Here is a 21,133-nt window from a genome sequence, read left to right on the forward strand (position 1 = left end):
CACTCTGAAAGAGTAAGAGGTAAAATTTCAATCGGTTGAAATTCACTCAATTGAAAAGATGTGCTAGCGCTATTAGGAATTAATACTTTTCGACCTAATTTGAACTTCTTTTTCAATCTTTTCTGTTTATGATCTGTGTCATTCATCAGTAGTCGCTATGTCGCTATCTCTTGCCGTTTAATTTATAGCCATGGTCAAAAAAATAATAATAAAATTGCTTCCTGAGAGATATGTACAATAAGAAAATATCGACGAATCAGTGGATTGTATCATATGTTTAGTGTTGGATTCTCATTTCAATTATACTTGTTAGCATGGCAATCAGATATCTTCACTTAACATGCTTCGTGCAGACGCAAAAAAGAGTTCTGATAGAGAAGATAATTTCCAATTTGGGAAACCCTATACAACGTTAATTGAGAAACCTGATTTTCCGCTTGCACAAATTGGCGAGTATAAAGCCCACGCAGCTCTCGTTTTTTTTTCAGTAAAACGATGGTGTTCCTGTGGAAATGGATATTATGCCTAATATCGTTTTCCAATTCACGATGAGATGGATTCATCTGGGCATTTTGTATGCCACTCGCGTAGTCATCCCATTCTTCGGACTCATTTGGGTGCTTTCTTTTTTTTCGGTTGGGGGCTTGGTACAGTAAAGCTGGAAGTTCGCCAGAGGCATAGCACTATATTATTTGGGGCGTGTGGCTGGGGTAAAAAAACAGGTGTCCCCCAGGCGATTCACCCTCGGCACAAAAAAAGTGAACCACGAGGGACGCAGAAAGAGCTAGCAAACCGACAAAAACCAAAGGGAGCGATTTGATTTTATATTCATGGCGTTAACGCTTGTATGAATACAGTGGTTGATTGCCGATGTATGTAGTTTTATTTTTTTCCATTCCCCTGGAGATATTGTTGAGAAAAGGAACTTTCACCTACTGTTCAAAATTCAATCGATTTTACTTCATTGACAATTTCCTTTCAAACCAAACCCTGTTTCATGTGTTCTTTATTTTTCATTTCGACACCATCCTTTTTTTCTGTGCGACAGAATTATCATGGAAATCCAACCCATTCCACGTGATGACATCCTCATGCCCACAAAATTCAGAAGTGTGACTGGTGAGATAAAAATTTCCCAAAGTCTACGTGAGCATTCCCACGCACCTTCAGTTCCATTTCATCCCACACAACGGATATAGGCTTTCCCAGGCTATGGACTAAACTAGGCACGTTAGTTGAAAGCGCGAAAAGTTAACTCTTCACCTAAGCTCTCACCCTCCTGGAGGTGCACATCAAATTTCCCGTGTCGTTTCGGTAAAGGGTGTGGGACTTTCATATGCAAATTCAGTATGGGTGACGTGTGTTGGGGTTTTGAAAGTGGTTTAGTTTGATATTCTGGACCATTCCTTGTTCGCTTTGATAGTCCATTATCATCCGTTTTGTATCCTTTATTTATCTTTCACCCTCCTCTTCGGCACGAGTGGTGCCAAATAGATTCTCAGAAGTTTTTTCTTCCTCAATCCTAACACCATGTTTTCATGCCCTGAGGGAAGGTTGGATGCTGTAACACGGAAACTGATTATATAACTCCGAAGATGAAACCATCTCGGTACGAAATCTTTAGAATACCAAACAATTGTGTTTTCGGAAAACCTTAAACCTCAAACTATGCGAATCTTTTGATCATACTCTTAGTTTTAAACCTTTTTACCAACATGGTGTACCACTAAAGTAATGTGATTTAATAAACACTCAAGGTGTCCTATTTAGTCATATTACATTTCTCTTTAGTTTTATGATTAAAATTTTTATTCGTAGTCGTTAAAAGTTATAAGTTTCTTCTTAGTCTCACATTTTTGCAAATTTTTCACTGCATAACAATATTTAAAAAAAATAAAAATAAAAAAAGCTAGTAATAGTAAAAGAGAAGTAATTTTAACCCATTCCTTACCATGGTATTATACATCATACGTAAATTGAGTGATTTTAGATTATTTATTCCTAGGGAATTTTTATCCAAATTACTGTAGGGAATGGATTTTTAGTAACTTTAGTTCCTCAATTACTTGGAAAAAATAGTCCGACAGAGATGAAAATACATTTTGATATTGTTTTCTTGCTTAGCGGAAGGTCATGCAAAATTTTTGCTCAAAATGGCGGACGGAAAATACAAAATCTCGTCGAATTTGTTAAAATTGCCCTCTTTCCCCTTTCCTGATTTGAATTCTAGTTACCAATTTGTTTTCTTGAAATGATACTCTATCTAAATTAATAGAGTTTGTAATTAATTAATGTAAAGAATTCAACTTCACTGACCGTTAAGACATGTGTCAAAAAGTTCATCTATTAATCTGTAGAAAACTAATTTCAAAATATGAACATTCTATCTCAAGTATTTCTGGTACATTGACTGAATTGGTTAAATGACTGAAATATTTATTGAAATCTCTTTAGTTATAACTTTGTCAAATATTTCAAAACCGTTTTGTGAGAACGAGATAAAAATGAAAGGAAAAATTACTAATTTCTCAGCTCCACCTATTTAAAAAGAACATCTAATAAAAATCAGATTCTGTGAAAATTTTATAAGAATTTCGTGTAATCATTTTGCTGTATTCGATTGTAACAAGATTTTTTGGTGAAATTTAAAAGATTTTACAAGAATTCCTGTTGGGAACGGAGTTAGCCAAACATCTTGCTTTAAAACAACATATTTTATACAATTTTTACGAGATTATTTACAAGATATTTTTTTAAGTATACTACATTACTCAGAGGTGTGTAGGAACCGTTTGAAACTGAACAAACGTCAAATGAAACTTGTACGTCAATGGTCAAAACGCTACCTGAATAAACTTATTTTGACGTTTATTCGGTTTTAAGGGTTCTTGCACACCTCTGACCTAATTGATTGTTCGGGTTGAGTGAATTTCTCTTTTATGGTAATATTTTGTTAGAAACTTTGAGTAGTAGTAGTATTATAATGTACAAAAAAATCTATGTAAATTGGATCTACACACGTATACATTATTCATCACGCTACTGACTTTATGATATTTTCTTAATTAAATTTCTTTGGGTGTTTTACATCAGTAAAACTCGACAGTTTTACTGTTATGATTATTACAAAAATATTTCATATTTCTACTATTTTAATAACCCGTATAAATGAAAAATTGCGAATCATTAAAAATTTTGTGCTATAAAAATAATTTTATGGAAAAATTGTTGTGAAAAGCATTTTCCAATATGGTTCTCTATTTTTTTTATGATTGTTTTGTATTTTTTTGAAATAATAAAATAGGAATTGTGATACATTATTGGATATGACCACGATATTAATAAAAAAAATCAGATTTCCAAAAAGATATCCATGCAATGCATGCAACGATTGGGGGAAGAGGGGTGGCTTTGAAATGGAATTTTTCTCCAATATTTAAATGGAATTGGACCTTACCATCCAACCTTACCCTACCTTATCCAGCCTAATTTAGATCCACAAACCAATTGTGAAACTAAATTACATTATGATAAGTCTAAGTGATAATAAGAGAAAATGGTCCTGTTTCAAAGGTTACCCACTTACACCTTCTGTGGAAAGTGGGGTATCTTTGAATTGAAGCACATTTAAATCATGATAAAGCTAAATTATATCATTTTAAGGCCCAGTTCCATGTGAAATTTGGAGAAAAACCCTATTTTAAAGGTACCTCAATTCAATGGTGCCCCACTTTGTCCTAGCGTTGTGGCATTACTTATAGCCTCCTTGCAGAAATCTTCATTTTTGGTCTCAAAATGATTTCGAAGAACCACGAAATTAAGTTTATTAGTTGTAGGGGAAACTGGGGCGCAACTAAATACGGGGCAGCACCAAACACTAATTTTTATTTCTAAACTACTTGGACTATCTCGACCATTTCTTCAGTGGACAAGCATCCCTATAATGCTTATAAACTTCTAGAAGTGTTTTCCTCTGAAGTCAACTATCTGATTAAAAAATTGCACTGTTTGGTGGTACCCCATGTTCGGTGGTGCCCCAGTTTCCCCTACTATGACAGAATATCAAATTTTCTTAATTTTGATTCTTAAATTTGGTAACAAAAATTGAAGATCTCTCTTAGGGGGCTATAAGTATGAACAGGTCATAAGTTTTGCCGCAACCCTACATCAGATCGAGAGCATTTAAAAAAAAGTGCATAAAAGAATAAAGAAATAAAAACACAAAAAAGTTTACACTTTTCATCTGTTCTAAGACAGCGTGAAATGAAGCGTTAACATCCGAACTTACTTATAAATCCCTTAATGGCTCTTCTGTGGTTAAAAACCGAGCATAACCTTAACACGAAATAAATAAGTATTCTATTAAAAATTAAGCACATTCAACCTCCACGCAATTTCCTGATACATGATGCTGAACATTTCAAAATTAAAGAGATAATTTATGTAGCACGATAAATGGCTTGTTTGTTGCTGGCTGTTACGAGCGCAACTTGCTCTTCATTATTCTAAAACAAAAAAAAAACACACACACACAAAACTTCTCCCCAAAAAATCTCTGAGAATGTGATGGAACGTCCTACAGATCGACCATTATTCTAGTACTCATGAAAAAAATACCAATCTCCTTCCGCATCGTATAACTTTTTTGTTTCCTCCCCCTGGTTCATGGGTTAATCACCCAAAGTTAAAATACAGCAATTTACCCTACGCATGATTCACGGCTTTTTTCCTCAAGCGAACAAGCTCCAATTCATGGGAAATTTTAGCGCCAGCGAGCACAATAATCAACCATTAGGCACCACTCCAAAAACTTCCCATGTTGTGTTTATTGCAGTTGCAAATCACCATTCCGGATGAACGAAAAAGGATTCCGGCTTTGTAAGTTTTTTGGCTAGCTGAAAATCACAGTCTAGGAATTCGGGAATGACTACAGCATCAGCACTAATCAACATTCAGCCAGTTTCAATTACACGTATTCGCTCATTTCTCCCGGTGTTTTAATTAGAAATTATATCACATGTGTTGGCTTTCCTCTTTAGCAGCTTCCTGCTCGGCTTCCTGGTCAGCTTAAATAATTTCCAGAGCGCATCCTTAATAGAGGACAGTGTGGTAGTTTTACACAGGGCCAACACTTACCTCAGCCAGAAATTTGGTTCGCGTAAACGAATAAGAATTATAATGCAAAAATCATTGCTTTTGTGATGAACAAAAAAATATAAATAGCACATTTAACGAATATAGAACACAAAATATGTTCCCGAAAGATTTTTATCATAAAATTTTAATACATAATACAGATAGTAGATTTATAATAAAATATAGTTGAATATTTGCTGTGTTATATTTCCATTTATTTCTTCTATACCAAAATCATTCGTAATATCAGAAAAAATCGAAGAGTGCAATCTTAGAAATGAGGGGAAGTGGGGCACCTTTGAAATTGTTATTTTTCACTTATTTTTAAATAAATTTGAGCCATATCATCACATAATATAGCTGTACAAACAGATTCAGAAGCTAAATTACATTACAATATGGCTCAGTTTCATTTTAAAATAGGAGAAAAATCCCAATTTCAAAGGTGCCCCACTTTCAAAGGTGTCCCATTTCCCCCTATGTGAATGATAATAAAATGTTCAATTTTTAGTTAATCAAAAATTGTCTAAAAAAATTTGTATAAAAAACGACTTTGTCTTCATAATACAATGAATGCGGTATTTATTACTGACAACAAAATTAGTAAATTGCTAAATTGTACAATGAACTATCACAATTTGTTTTAATAATAAATAAATATAATGTCCCAATACACAAATTGAGACTGCAAAAAAATCATAAGGAATACGAGAAATTTTTGTGTTTTCTTTTTTAGAATGTACTATTCAAAAAAATCGTAAGGGCAGAACCACATTGACCGTAAAATGCTCACCATATTTCGTTAATTTACGCATTCTCACTGCAATTCTTATGCAAATTCACAATTACCTTATTTCATACTCGGTGGCACTAGGTGAAAATAATATTTAAAAAATGAAGAAATAAAACGAAAATACGATAAACTGTGAACAAAAAAACTGTAGGATTTTTTTGCTCACCGTTTATCGTATCTTCGTTTTATTTCTTCAATTTTTTTAATATTATTTTCACCTAATGCCATCAAGTATGATATAAGATAATACGGTAATTGAGACGCTCAGAGCATAAGTGGTCTCTTTTGTATGCATTACCCTATTAAAACAGTCCACTTCTGCTCTGAGCGTCTAAATTGTGAATTTGAATAAGAATTGCAATGAGAATGCGTAAATTAACGAAATACGGTGAGGCTTTGACGGTAACGGTGAGCATTTTACTGTCAATATGATTCTACTCTAATTCCAAAAACGTTGAAAAGGATAGAAATTATAAGGAGATTTTAAAAATAACATATTTTCTCCATCTTTTTTTAATAATCAAGAGGAATTTAAATTCATACTTATATATACTTAAACATATATTTTAGAAAAAAAGAACGTCAAAAAATTTTAAAATTAACTGGTGTTACTCATATAAGCTATCAAAGTGAGTAGTTACCGGTTTTCCGAGAAAATATATAAATTCATTAGAACCCCTGATAAGTTTACAAGAATTTTTCGGGATCCCTGAGAAACAATATGGATTACATGGATCCCCCAGAGATTCCTCGCAGTGTGTTCTCAGAAAAATGTATGGGTTCCCCGAATTCTATGAGGAAAATCTATTGTTTTTTTTCAATTTCATGAGTTCAAACCAGGGTTTCTGAAAATTTCATGTGGTTTTCTGCGTTCCCTATGAGATTATAGATTTCCCTAGTTTCCTGAAAAATTGTATAGGTTCTCCAGTTTTTGAAGTTTCCAACTATTGAAGTTCCCTGGGTACCCTGTTAAATTGCTTTGAGATCCCAAGGTTTCTCGAAAAATTTAGTGGTATGGGTCGCATTGGGCTCGAGTGTAAAAAATTAATAAATAAAAAAAAATTCTATGGAATTCCCAAGTTCCATGAAAAATATATGTTTTCCCCGGGTTTTCCGGAGAGTACACTGTGAGAATTTTCCGGTTTCTCGGTGTGTTCCCCGAATTGGAAAGATTGGCTCGAGCTATCTGAAATGAACTAGGGGAATGTTGGCATGGTTCGCACAGAGTGAACCTTCAAACAACGCAAATTTTCTCTTTATTTGCAAAGAGCTAGTTCGTCATTTCTTAGTCATAAGATAGATCCTTATTAAGCTCATGAAACGAGATGAGAAATGGTAGGTCAGCTCTTTGCAAACAAAGAGAAAATTCGCATCGTTTGAAGGTTCACTCTGTGCGAACCATGGCGAACCATACCTACATTCCCTTACTTCTTTCAATTTATAGTCTAATCAACACGATTTTTGCATTATTGCTATTATGCTCTTTTCAAAGATATCCGAAATAGTTCAAAAATTTAGGGACAGATATCGTAAAGTTTTGGTTCTTTTCATGGTTTTTACAGTTCAAATCAGTTTAATTTTATAAAACGAATTGCAGAACATGAAGGACAATCGTTAAACAATCCATAGACTCAGTGTTTGTTAATGTCTTTCAGAAGGTAATATTTTTAAAAAATAAATTTTAAAATTATAGATTTTGAAAAATTACTGCAATTAACTGTTGCTAAGCTTTCAGAAGGTAATATTTTTAAAAAATAAATTTTAAAATTATAGAGAAAAATTACTGCAATTAACTGTTGAGCTTTCAGTCTAATGATAGCTTTACTAATAATTTTAGAGAACAATGAAGCTTCGATACTGATTTGGAGCGATATTAGCTCATTTCCTAAAAAGAAAAAAATGTGAATATTAAAACTACCCCATTTGCCCCTACATATATGAACCAGTAAAAGTGTGAGAATGGGTGGAAAAAGTGCAGTACGTGCTGTGAATAAATTTGTGGCATTTTTTCCATACATGTTGCTGTATGTGGGAATAGTGAAATATGAGGAAATGTGATTATAATAATAATTTTATCATTCATTCACATCAATTCTTGATTTCCTTTTCACTTTTCTTAGCACTCACTTATTGTTCAGCCGCGCTCTTGATCCAAGATCTTTTCAGAGTTGTACAAGAAAATCTCTCAACTTCCCAGCACCCCATCGAATTCCCATTCCTTTCTATAGGACAGTGTGTGGGATATGTGAAAATATGTGAAAATTTCTTCTGTCACCACTCATCCAGACATTCGAAGAATCTTTCAGGAGGTACTTTTCTATGCCCACGACAGTGTCCCATGAAGAAGTGGATTGTCACGTCTGTGAAATAAATCAGTGTCACGCTGCCCATTTATTTTTATCTTCGTCTTTTGCTGCCAGAAAAAAAGTGCAAAAGTGGGTGGAAAGCACATGAGGATCCTTTTCACGACACAACGCAACTATTGTTTGAGAAAACAACCCGATGAAAGAGGATTCCAAACAAGAACCACCTCCAGTTTCAGACCATAATGCGACTCTAAAGTGACGGAATATTCTGTCTGACACAATGTTAATATCCCATGAGAAACGTGCTGTGGAATTTAAACAAACAATGAAAGGAGAAAATATCCTATAAACACTTTTGTAAATCTCTCATGAAAAATGTATAAAATTGTACAGGGTAAGTTTTATAGTGGCTTACAGTGAAATGCTAACTTCCGTTTTATAAAATAATTTTAACTGTTCTTAACTGAATAATTTTGAGCTTGTTCTTTTAGCACTCAATGGTCTGGAATTTTGTTATTTGAATTACTTCATTTTTTTGTTTGATATTCAATACTACGGCCAGTTAGTTACAAGATCTCATGATATTGATGAAATATGATTTTGTAACATTTTCCAAAAGCAGTTTTTCGAAAAAAACTATTTCGTTGCTGGTTTACATTTTTCTTTTCTTTTTAACACAGGTGATCATTTTTGTTTAGTAACGGAAAAACTTTTCAGGAAATCCAAAAAAAACGCATAACAGAATCATGTTCTAAAGCGTGGAATCGTTTGAATTTCCCCAACACTTGATAAGATTTTGATAGTTTCAACTATTGTTTACTTTTTATTTGTCAGTTGTCATTTTTAGTGCATTTCATTAGTTTTATTTTGATACCACTTTCGTTAAAAAATATTGATTTTTGGTTGAGATATCTGAAGAAGATGGAGAGAATCCGACAACAGACATTTGACATTTACCTACAAAATCCAAATACGACTTATGCGGAAATAGGAAAACTCACCGGAAAGTCGCGCTAAACAGTCCGAAAGGTAGTATTGCGATTCAAGGATACAAAAATGATTGTCCGAAGGCAAGCTGGTGGTAGGAAGCCTGGAATTCAAGACCGTGACATGGAGAAAAGGGTGCTGGGGTACTTTAAGAGGAACCCTTATCTACCCTTCCGAGATGTGGCCAAAAAGACGGGTATTTCACACTAACTTGTTCATAAAATTAAGAAGAAGAATGATTTATTGACTTATAAAGCCCAACCTGCACCTCATCGTACAGATAAGCAACGACAGTCCGCCAAAACAAGGTCCAGAAAGCTGAATGATCACCTTCTTAAAGGTTAATTTGAAGGTTAATGGACGACGAAACCATCGTGAAAGCCGGCTTCCACCAATTGCCTGGACAATAATACTATACGGTAAAGACTCGAACAGGTGTACACAGCAAATATCGATACAAGAACTGCACCAGGTTTGGATGGCAATTTGCTCGTGTGGTCTTCGAAGTCAAGAATTTTTCATGATCGGGATCATGAACAAAGAGATTTACATCTAAGAGTGTCTCAAGAAACATCTTCTGCCGCTCTATCGAAGCCATGATGTTTCACCATTGTGTTGGCCAGATCTAGCATCAAGCCACTACGCTAAGGATACGATTGCGTGGTTCAACGACGCATTTATGTGCATAAAGAGTTTATTCTGCTCAACACGTCGGAACTGCGTCCTATTGAAAACTATTGAGGAATTTTGAATTTTGAGGGAAGGCAAAAATAGCCAAAAGTTTGCCTGATTTTAAAAAATATGGAAAAACGTCGTCGGAGTCCGTGGAGAAGAACTTGTCAAGAACCTGATGAAGGGAATTAAGAAGAAGGTGCGGGAGTTTGCTAACCAGCCATTGGAATAAAGCAAAGAATTGGTTTAAAAGAATCACAATAAAATGTAAATGACCTTTCCAAATTTGCATTAGATTTTTTTATCTACTGAGACAAAGATTTGAGAGCCATTTTTCCATGGCGAAATTAATTTGATTTCACGCTTTATTTTATTGTTCTAATTATTCTACAAACAAATAATTAAAGCATAAATTTTAGGAAATAGATTGGTAATAAATTTATACATTCTATAATAGCACCTAGAGAAATTTATGTTCATAGTGATGCAAATTGCGTTCACTTGTGTAGGATAAATAAGTTATACATGGAGATTAATTTCTCTAGTGTATAGTGGACATAAAGCAGACATTTTAAAAGAGTGCTCAGAATATGAAAATCCCAATTCCAAAACTACCGCAAATTCAAAGGTGCCAATTTCCTACTTGAAAGTATTCTCACAATCGTAACATTGTGATCCTTATTCAAAAATAGTTCGTAGAATATTTCAGTCTCAGAAAAATTATTTTATATTTTTAAAAATAACCTGATAATGATCTGAAAACTCTTTTATCTAAAGTATTTGTCGAATATTGTACAGAATGTTGAGTTTAAAATAATTTATAAAATTGCAAAGCTTTTTTATCAATAAATAATAAGTTTATTTTAATTATTCATCAATAGAGGAACGTATTTTAGATATTTTGTAAAAGTGCTACATTCATTGGTATATATACATACAGCGAATAGTCTCAGAATTCTGAGTACTATTGAAAGTCTCTGAGTGAAAGCTCAAAAAGCTCTCCCACCCACTGTGCCAGGCTCCCATGAGCTTCTAGGAATTTTCCCAGCATGCTGCCAGATGTTTTTAAGAGGCTTTCTCGTGAGCAAAAGCTTCGAGTGTTCCCAACGGGTAAGAACATTCTCAATTTAGCCATCGTCCTTCCATAACCCATCCCACATTAACACTCTATTCTCGGGTTTACAGTGCAACTTCTGGGGAAGGTGGAATTGAGACAAAAATTCGATTTGTGGATTACGATGGTGGTAGAACTGTCCTTTGCTGTCTTTTCTCAGCTCAACAAATGCACCAGACACTGGACTCTGTGTCAACGTTTTTTTGCCCCTTGTCGAAAGGATTTTGCTGAGAAATCCGGACAATGCATCAGAAAATTTCAATCCATGCCGTATGCCAAGGGATGAAGATCCATAAATCAGGAAAAGTGTGAGAAAAGTGGGCCGCCAGAGACATGGAAGACGAATTTTTAACAATGCTGTACGAAAAAGTCCATTGAAGCAGATGAAGAATAGTTGTGAATGTGAATATCTCGTAGTGAATAATACTAGCTGAAATGGGTGTTTCAGAGTGGCAGGAAGATGGAATTTTTCAGTTGAAAATTTAAACAAAAGCTTAGAACATTTCGGCTTCGGCTTCACACCAAACGTTCAAGAGTTTAAATCCGCAGAAGAGAATTGTCCAAATAGATGAAAATCACATCTGGTCATGTGTAAATAAATGGACGGTCATATATCAGGGCAGAATCATGGAGGAAAATCTGAAGTAAAACTGATGTGTATGCAGAAATTCTAAGGATATGACGCAAACAGAACAGTTAAGGACAGAAAATCCATCTTACAAGCGATAAATTCACGTTTACTAACCCAACAGCAGAATTAGAAAAGCTTACACTAATGTTTTTTTCCTATTTCATGCGTTTTTTTTTAGTTATTTAGATGAAAGTGCAATTAGGGTGCAATGGGGTAATTTGGGATATAAATTTTGACTACGAGATTTCTCCTGCTTGTACTTCTGTATGGTCTTTCTTTTCTCTTTGTCCATTTGGAAGAGTGCAGTGAAAAAAATCTAAAAGGTTTTATTTACATTCTATTGAAAATTAACCCATTATTGTACCTTAATTTGAACATTTTTGAGACCATTGGGTGAATTAATGGTGAAATACTGACTTTACAATTTTATAGAACCCTGAGTTCAAGACAAAATTTCGGACAGCTGGCAATATCGGACACTTTGAGCGAAACAGCAAACAGTGCAATGGAATTGGTTAAATATAAATATGATGATAACGTAATTGTTTGCACACAGTGAACATTTGAACGATGCGAATTTTCTCTTTGCTTGCAAAGAGCTGATTTGCCATTTCTCATCTTGTCTCATGAGGTTAATAATTATCTGTCTTATGGCGAAGAAATGACTAATAGCTTATTGTGATCAAAGAAAAAATTCGCATCGTTTGAAGGATCACTGTGTGCGAACCATACCTACATTCCCTTATATTTTTTTTATAAGTTTTTGAGACAAAATGTGCTCAGTTTTAACATATTTATTTTGAAATAAAATTGTTTTTATGAAACCTTAAGGTAAAAGTGACTTCACGAAAGATGTTATAGATCACTTCATGCTGTTTGCAGTCTTGTTTATTGATGATTGTCTTCATTTTGCTAACAATGATTAGTTTTCTAAACCCAGAATAAAATTTATCAGGTGGATTACATTTTTCGTGTTAATTTTGTCCACAATTCACCGGTTATGTTGTGTTTCCTATTTCGGACACTCGTTATGTTTCTCAAAATTCGATATTTTTTAGTCCTTTCGTTTTCTAGATATTATACCTAGACTACCTAGATATTATTGTATTGTATTGTATTTATTCTTCATATTGATTGAGATATTTCCCACCTCGCCTACGGCCATCACCGTATTAGCGTTGGTGACCAACCTCAAGATCCAAAACGATGGAAAAGCACAATCACGGGTTATACCTTGGATCAAAACAAAAAAAACGCGTAGTCTCTACGAACGCAGTGCTATAGAAAAAGTCTTGAAAGGTTTACCGAAAGGTAAGATACTTCAAGAATTTTTTTGCCGGAAATTTTCTTCAGGGTGTCCGAACTTTTAAACGAATGTCTGTATTTGTTCCAGGGGGTGACATTAGCTCTGAATAATGCGACCAGTTTTAGTGTAAATTTTTCCAGTTTTCGTACATATTTCACGAGATATCACCAAAACTACGCAGGTTGCCAATTTAGGGTTTTCGATTGCCTCTTCGTTATTAAATTGGCGTTTATCTTGTATTAGTATTTATTACTAATTCCTTTTACAGCGACAGAAAACAGCTAATAAATTCAAAAGTTTTTTCAGCTCGCTAGAAACATATGGAAAACACAGGAAATGACATGCCCCTGATTTTTTCAATGTATTTTTAGAAGTATTGAGAATTCTTTCATAGTAACTATAGGTGATAAACTATTCTATAAAGTTTCACACAACACTGATGAAAGAGGATTAACAAATATGTTTCTCATTTACAAAATGATGTTTAAATTAACAACATTGGTAAATCATAAAATTAAGCAGTTGCAAGATATGAGAATGGGCATTCAATGGATCAAGTGGTAGAGCACTCACTGAGAGAAATCCGAAAAAGTTAAAATATCATTCCGGAAATGTTTATTTTACCCTGCAGTGTTGATCCGAAATCGGTGTAAATATTACCCTTTTTAGGTGTATTCGGGGTTAAAGGTACCCTTTTTCATGTTAATTTTACCCTCAAAAAGGCGTAAAATTGACATTAAAAAATGTTGATATATTTTTACACCTAAAAAGTGTTAAAGTTACGAGGAAAAAAAGTTAATCGCACCCCCGCTTTTTTTCAGTTCTATGATGCAAGTGTCCCGGGTTCAAATCCCCTTTAGGTCAGTAGGAATTTTTCTGACGTTAAAGGTGTTCGGATTGCATTCAATGAGCTTCACTGCACTTGATTCCACGGGCATGGGACTGACAACCTCATCCCGTACAAGAAAAAATAATAATGCATGTCTAGAAATCCCCTTGTGGGAAGGCCTAGTTCCTTCATGGAATGTTGTGCCAGCATTATTATTATTATTAAGATATGAGAATATTTGTTAATCTTTTAATGAAGAGATCAATTTTCAAAAATAGTTTAATATATTTTATTGTATTTGTATTCTTTTTACCATGAGGGTAAGTGTGTCTAATTTCAGCATAGTTGCATGCAAGCATCAAAGTCTCAAGTTTGAAATGTAATATTTCAAATACAAATTGATTTTTTTTATTCTTTTTTCTGAAAGAGTGTTGCTTGGAACCTTAAAGAGTTTACCGTCTTTATTTACTCAAAAATCATTCTTAATACATTTTAAAATGAATAAAAATATAGATATAGCTTTGGTACCCTATTTCGGCCACCTTCATTTTCATAGTTCCTTGCCCTTCGGGAATTCTTCCAATACCTTTTTCACGTGATCTCGTTTGTCGAAGCTACATTTTTTGTTATTCTTTTGCATTGTATAACCCTAGAGTACGTAAAATCTAAAAGTTCATGGAAATTCGAGGAACAAAAAGGTGGCCGAAATTGCAAGCTGGCCGGAATTTGGCACACTTACCCTACATTCCGTATAAATTTACAAGTTCTATCAAAAATATTGCATAATATTCTAAGCCTGAATATTTAGCAGTCTATATCCCTTGTCGACTACCTAGGCTTATCATGAGCTCAACGTAGTCATGGGCATTTGCAAGGTTTGTGCGTGTGGGTAAAATTGTTGTGGAATATTGGAATGTGAGAAAATGACAAGGGAAAGGTGGGAAATTTTCATACCTGTCCGGATGGTCATTTTTATGAGTTGAGGACAAGCGAGAATACTTTAAGCACATCCTGCAGCTAAATAACCGTACAAGGGGAGAGTTACATTTTATTGCTGCGGAAATGCTGTAAATTTCACATGAGTATGCTACGAGTGTTTGGAGAGTTTTTACGCCATCCAGGTGTGTTTTTGGGTCCTGAAACCCCCTTCAAACCCTCTGCTGGAGGGATTTGGGATGTGGGGCACTTGTGCGAAACAAGTACTCAGTGCTTCAATATTGAATTCAAAGGTGCCATTTTTCCACCCTCTTTGGCTCGTACACTGATGCTGGAGAACCCCATTTATGACTGACACATAAATTGTACGGGTGCGGATGAAGTGTTTGTAATTTTCATGTGACACCACTCAAGAGTTATATGATTAAAATTTATAAAATATTAAATGAAATTCTGTGGGATCCCTCACATGGTTGGTTGTGCTATAAAGTATTTCCATGGAGGCTTCAATGCCAGGGACAAAAGAGGATAGCACTCGCCTGAATATATTGTGCGGAGAAAGTGGTGGCAAAATTGACATAGTTGGTATTTTAAGCACATCCCCAATTTTCGGCGGCATATGTGGGTGGGTGTTTATTTTTCAAACTCTGTAATCCTTCCACGCATTTTACAACAGTACAGCAAGTTTACCAGGTTTATTCAACTTTCTGGGATATTGTTTTATTAAAAAAAAACGTGCTATTCAACCTGATATAGAGTTGACAATTTTCACTTAGCTGTTATTTTTCATGTTTATGGTTCACAATTCATTTTTTTTATCTAGAAGATTTTCTTATGGTTTCTAAAGTTTCTAATGAATAATAAATTAATTTCAAAGAATTTAAGGATAGATAAATATTTTGGAAAAGAAACCCTGTTTGTTTGTCTGTAACAGCTTTACACACTATGAGTTAATTTTGTCAAATGTAGCTTTCTGACACTAATTTGATACGTATAATGACACATTACTCGTGAATCGCGTCAAGAACTGTCAAAATAATCCAATTCTATAGGAAATTTACAATGTGTAGAGACCATAAGTAGAATTTCTGAGGTAAAATTAAAACTCCAACACTGAGAAAAAAGGGGGTGCGATTAACTTTTTTTCTTCGTAACTTTAACACTTTTTCGGTGTAAAAATATATCAACAATTTTTAATGTTAATTTTACACCTTTTTAAGGGTAAAATTAACATGGAAAGGGGTAACTTTAACCCCTAATACACCTAAAAAGCATAATATTTACACCGATTTAAAAAAATTAACATTTTCGGAATGTTATTTTAACTTTTTCGGATTTCTAGTTAAGGTACCTAATCACAGCTCCATACGTCACAATAGGCCTAATAATTACGCGGTATATAAAATACAGCATTCTTGTTGATAGACCCCATGCTTTTCCTATAAATTAATCTACACTGCCGAAAGCTGCTAAATGCCATGTAAACAATGCATTATACCGTAGAATTTACAACGAATGTAGATTCAAAGGAAATTTAGTTAGCATAGTTGCTGATGAAACTGACGGTAGTGTTCACGTTGCGGAGGTTTTCGATAACCCTTTAAGGATAATTGGGTTATCGTTAACCCAAAAATATAATTTTTGCTACGGAAAGTTATGTTTTACACTGAAAAGTCTGAAATTTTTTTTCGGACTCTCGATTTTTGAACCTTTCGTCCTTAAAGGGTTAAAGCAAATGTACTCTAATCTACTGTAATTTCTTCTCACTGTGACTTTTTTGGATTGTATGCATCTTCAGAAAGAATATCAATTGGATCAGAACAGAATTCACTTCATAAACATCCAACATAAACAAAAAATTGTTGAATTTCAAACTGTTTGATGTGCATCAATCTTTTAATCCGTGCTACATTTTGCTCCCACTGGAATGGAAAAGCGAGAAGAGCTAGAATCTATTGTATTTTATTTCTCTGAATTCGTAGATGTGCTTTTAAAATTGGTAGTTGTATCAACTGAAAGAATCTATTATCTTATTTTATCTATGTTATTTATTATTATATCCTATCTATTTATCTTATCTAAAAAGAATTATTCGAAAATGTTTTAATTTATATTTCTGAGGCCTTTTCCGAGAATCCATAAGAATATTAAAGAATCATTGTTGGAGAAAGTAGTCTAAATTATTATTACAAGTACAGTACTAAGCACAAAAAATTTGAAAAAAATTTGAAAAATATTTTAACTAATAAAATAGTCTACAGTATAATTACACAATCGATGATTTTAACAAGTTTGAATTATAAAATTATTGTGTTATCATAGAATTTTTTATAATTGAAATTCCAATTTATTTTTCACATTAATTGTTCCTACATGTCATTTTGTGGTAATAAAATTAGTTAAATTGATAGATTTTCACTAATTTAGTGATAAAAAATGCAATGCTTGGCCTGAAAAAACCCTTTAAATATGCTAAATTAGCTTGAATATATTGATAAATTAATTTTAAAAATTAATTAAAATTGAGTAAATGACCATATTAAAATTGCTCATTAATTTCAATTTTCTTGCAATAAAACAAATAATATTTTATGTAAAATCGTTCCCATTAAATTTATTTGTTATTATTATTTGTGGCTGCAGAAAAATAGAATAAATACAAAATTCTAAAATTGTAAAATTGTCAGATCTCTGAGCTAAATCTCCAGTATAAGTGAGAATTGACAAAGATTTTCAACAAAATCGTGTGATAGTCGCTTCAGAATACAAGAGCCCTTTTGCCTATAATTCTTTCCTTTAATTTTGGGTTTTTTTTATACATAACAGAAAAGTCTTTTGGTCTTTTCTTTAAAAAGATACTACCGTCTCTTTTTAAGAAATATCACACATTTTTCGGAGTGTTTCACAACGACAAATACCTCGTACTAATTAATTTACGCAAATTATTCCAAATATGTACCCGCTAAATAGAAAATTTCATGTAAGTTCTTGATTTTTTATTGAGCAATTTAATTAAAAAGTTTAATTAAAAAAATGTAATTCGATTGCACAGCTAGTCTTCTTCGACAACACAAAGTCTTGTAGAAATTACCAAACCGCTTTTCAAAAGTCTGTTTAGGTATATATATCGATTACATAAATGTTCTTTTGCTTTTCGTAAGCATGAATTTATTAAATAAGCTTTTCTAAGTAAGTACAGAAAATTCTATTGAAAGCTGAATTCAATTTGAAAATCCCGTTTTTCACTTATAAGCAGTATTTATCAAGAATTTTCTTCATCCATTGGAACCGTATTTAGGATAACTTATTCAGTTCTATTTGCTACAAAAGAAGTCAGTGTAGTTTCCTCGGGCCCTCTTTCTTTCAAGGAGTATCCACTATCAAACCACAAAGTGGTTAAGAAAGTTTTCAAGTTTTCCCATGAAATCAGCTGCACTACACAAAGTTTTTCCGTTTTTCCCAATACTTGAAAAGAAAAATCCACTTTCATGTGAATGTAATATAGTAATGTCCAAAAGCCTGCCTCTTTTAACTCCACCCAAAAAACCCTACCCAGCCTGTCACAAATTTCACGTCGCATCTTAAGTTTTGGTGGAGGAGTGCAAGAAGGGAAAAAAAATTGTACTTCCTCACAGCTCAAGGAGAGTTCTTCCATTAGTTTTCCCCAACATTCTCGGCACATTGAATGTAATTGAAATTTATTCAATGTGTTTGATTCATCCTCTGGCACAAGTTTCTTCATTCCACCAACAACTCTTTGGCCGTTTGGTTCATTGAAAAGCAATAAATGATGCTGGCAGTTAAGTTAGGTTTCTGGCAATATGTGAAGAGGGAGAGGAAGGGTAGAATCAAATGGGTCCAGAATTCGAGATGGGACAAACACCCTGAAGGAAATTGACTCTCAATCGAGAAATGCAGACTTGTCTTATTTTACTTCCAGAATCCCTAGGATATCGTCTTTCATTTCCATTTATGCTTTGCAATGTTTTGGGGGTAAATGTTAATCTTCAAAGGATTTTTTGCAATTGAGAAGAATATAAATTTCTTCCATTGGATATTCAATAAACTGAGTTTGTTTTAAATTTATATTGGAGTTTATTATTCTTTTATGTAAAAATGTAAGAAAGACATTTCTTTCTTAAAATTGTAAAAACATATTTCTTGCAATTTCTTCTTACAATAATAAAATAACATTAATTTCATAATAAAATAAATTTAAAAAAAGCTTTATTAAAACTTTACGATTGCATCACTCGTGCTAAACCTGTTCGAAATTTATAGAAAAATGTACACTATTAGAAAAATATTTTAATGAAAATCATTACACTCAGCCCTGCGGTTTAGCACATTTTCGCCACCATATGCCAATAATTTAGCATTTCAACATTACAAAATCAAAGTACTTGATTAACAGGTATTTTATAAAGCATTTCTAAAATATCGAAATAAATAGATAAATACCAATTAATTGCGGGTCGCATTTAATTTTAAAAAGTATTTAAACAATTGCTAATGTTCTGCAAAGCATAACCTTTTGAGGACAACACACTTTTTACGGACCGAAAATTAACAATAAAAATAAAACTGATAAACATAATCAATGATAAGTCTTATATCTAACCTTAGAAAGTCCACAAGAGTAATTCGGTGTATTTTTTTGCCTCTATGAACGATAGGGACAAAAATAGTCCAAAAATTTGAAGTAATTTATCTGAAAATACCAAAATGAATAAGAATTTTTGGTCTAGTGGAAATATTACGTATGAGTATTGAAGTTTTTATTTCCAAAAGGGTTTTGCTTAAAATAAATCAAAGTATAAAGAATAAATAAAATCAATTATGAATTTGAGAGTCTAAAAAAGCGTAATTTTTGAGTTTAAGGGGGGAGTTTCAATTAAAAAGTCAAAAGTTAGTTTCGTTAGTATATATTTTATTTATTGTTTAAATCGATAGATAAACTATCTAAGAATATACCATAAATATTTCAGAAGATTATTCAAAGTATTTTCGAAAGCAAATGAGCGCTGAGCAGATTTGTATGCGCTCGAGCGCATATCCAAAACTTTGAAGTGCGTTTTCTCCACTTTAAAAAAAAGGGGTCATCATAATTTTACAATTATTCATCCTATCCCTCTAAAATACGTTAAAAACTAGGTGTTTCTAACTTTTCTCAAAATCGACCCTAGCGATTTCGTAACTTGGGTATACTCCAACTAAACATTTCGGCATTGGAGAATAAAGCCTTATTCTCTTCAGCATTAAATTCTCTTCTTGAACCATATTTAAATTCAAGATGGTTTTATGATGATTTATAGGCAAATGGTTATCAACATTGATTTTAAATATTTACATTCAAAAATTATGACCAGCGCAAAATAACTTTTGTTTGTAAATATGTTTTCAAAATTTCCTATGAGAGAGAGAGAGTGAGCAAGATGAATAGATCTAGATCTCACTTACTCTCATTGAAATGTCATAAATACATTTACAAAACAATATTTATTGTGCGTTAGGCATTACAAAAAAGATAATAGGGTAGAGCTCCTTATCGGGAGTTCGAGTAGCTCGCAAAGCCTAGGACGCTTGGCCACCCCTTTTTCATTAAAAATAAAATTTTAATTTAAAAATTTCTTTTAATTGACTAAGTGCATCCATAAATCTTCAAATTGAATCCCAAATGTACATTTGCATATCCCACCCTATCGATTAGATCATTCTAACACTTTGCCGGCTGCATTTTGCTTTCCTGTAAATAAATGCTTACCGGAAAACAGTTCAGGGAGAGATAAATGATGCCCTGATTCGCATTTAAGTGATGGTGGACTAAACACTCCCCCAACTTTGGGAGAGACACTGGAGTCACTTCTCATTAATCATTTCTAATTGAGTGGTATGCCATCACTGTGAGGACTTTGTGCGTCGTCCAGCAATTCGAATAAATTGTCCCCGATTCCCACGGGAAGACACTCACCGCAAACAGAAACTATGTAATTTATTACCACAAGCCCTATCTCCATTCAAAGAGCTATTCTAAATGGGTGGCACAGACTGCAGAAACTGGGAAGATGTATTTCCTAGGGTGACTGGCCAGTTGACAATTTAATGGTTTCTTACAACATTGTTAAGAGGGAATATTCTTGTTTCTGACACGAGTTTTCTTTTTTTCCTGCCTTTCCAGGAGCCACGGGGAAGCCGGTGAAAGACACTGAGGACAAGACGAGGGCAATGCGTCACAGGAGGCCCTCGGGTGACTTCCTACTCTGTGGACTCCTCTCCTGGACAATAATGATGAATTTCCTTCCGATGTGCTTGTGCCTCAATCTCGAGGAAAGAATGAAAGTTGTGGGCAAAGTGCTGAAGGAAGTGCCTTTAATAGATGGGTGAGTGTCCTAAATTTCCATCAACTAAAATTAAACTGAAGGA

General features: G+C 33.6%; 1 protein-coding gene across 1 annotated transcript in view; it reads left to right on the top strand.

Annotated features, from left to right (window-relative positions):
* The window catches only part of LOC129797957 (dipeptidase 1), a 144,713-nt gene that overhangs the window by 81,943 nt on the left and 41,637 nt on the right, over positions 1-21,133 (top strand). Inside the window, exon 2 of the mRNA XM_055840855.1 lies at positions 20,889-21,090. Coding sequence (XP_055696830.1) covers positions 20,936-21,090 — 155 coding nt within the window. The 5' untranslated portion in view covers positions 20,889-20,935. The remainder of the gene's footprint in view (positions 1-20,888; positions 21,091-21,133) is intronic.

The sequence above is a fragment of the Phlebotomus papatasi genome, chromosome 1, assembly GCF_024763615.1.
Source record: "Phlebotomus papatasi isolate M1 chromosome 1, Ppap_2.1, whole genome shotgun sequence".
Taxonomy (NCBI): domain Eukaryota; kingdom Metazoa; phylum Arthropoda; class Insecta; order Diptera; family Psychodidae; genus Phlebotomus; species Phlebotomus papatasi.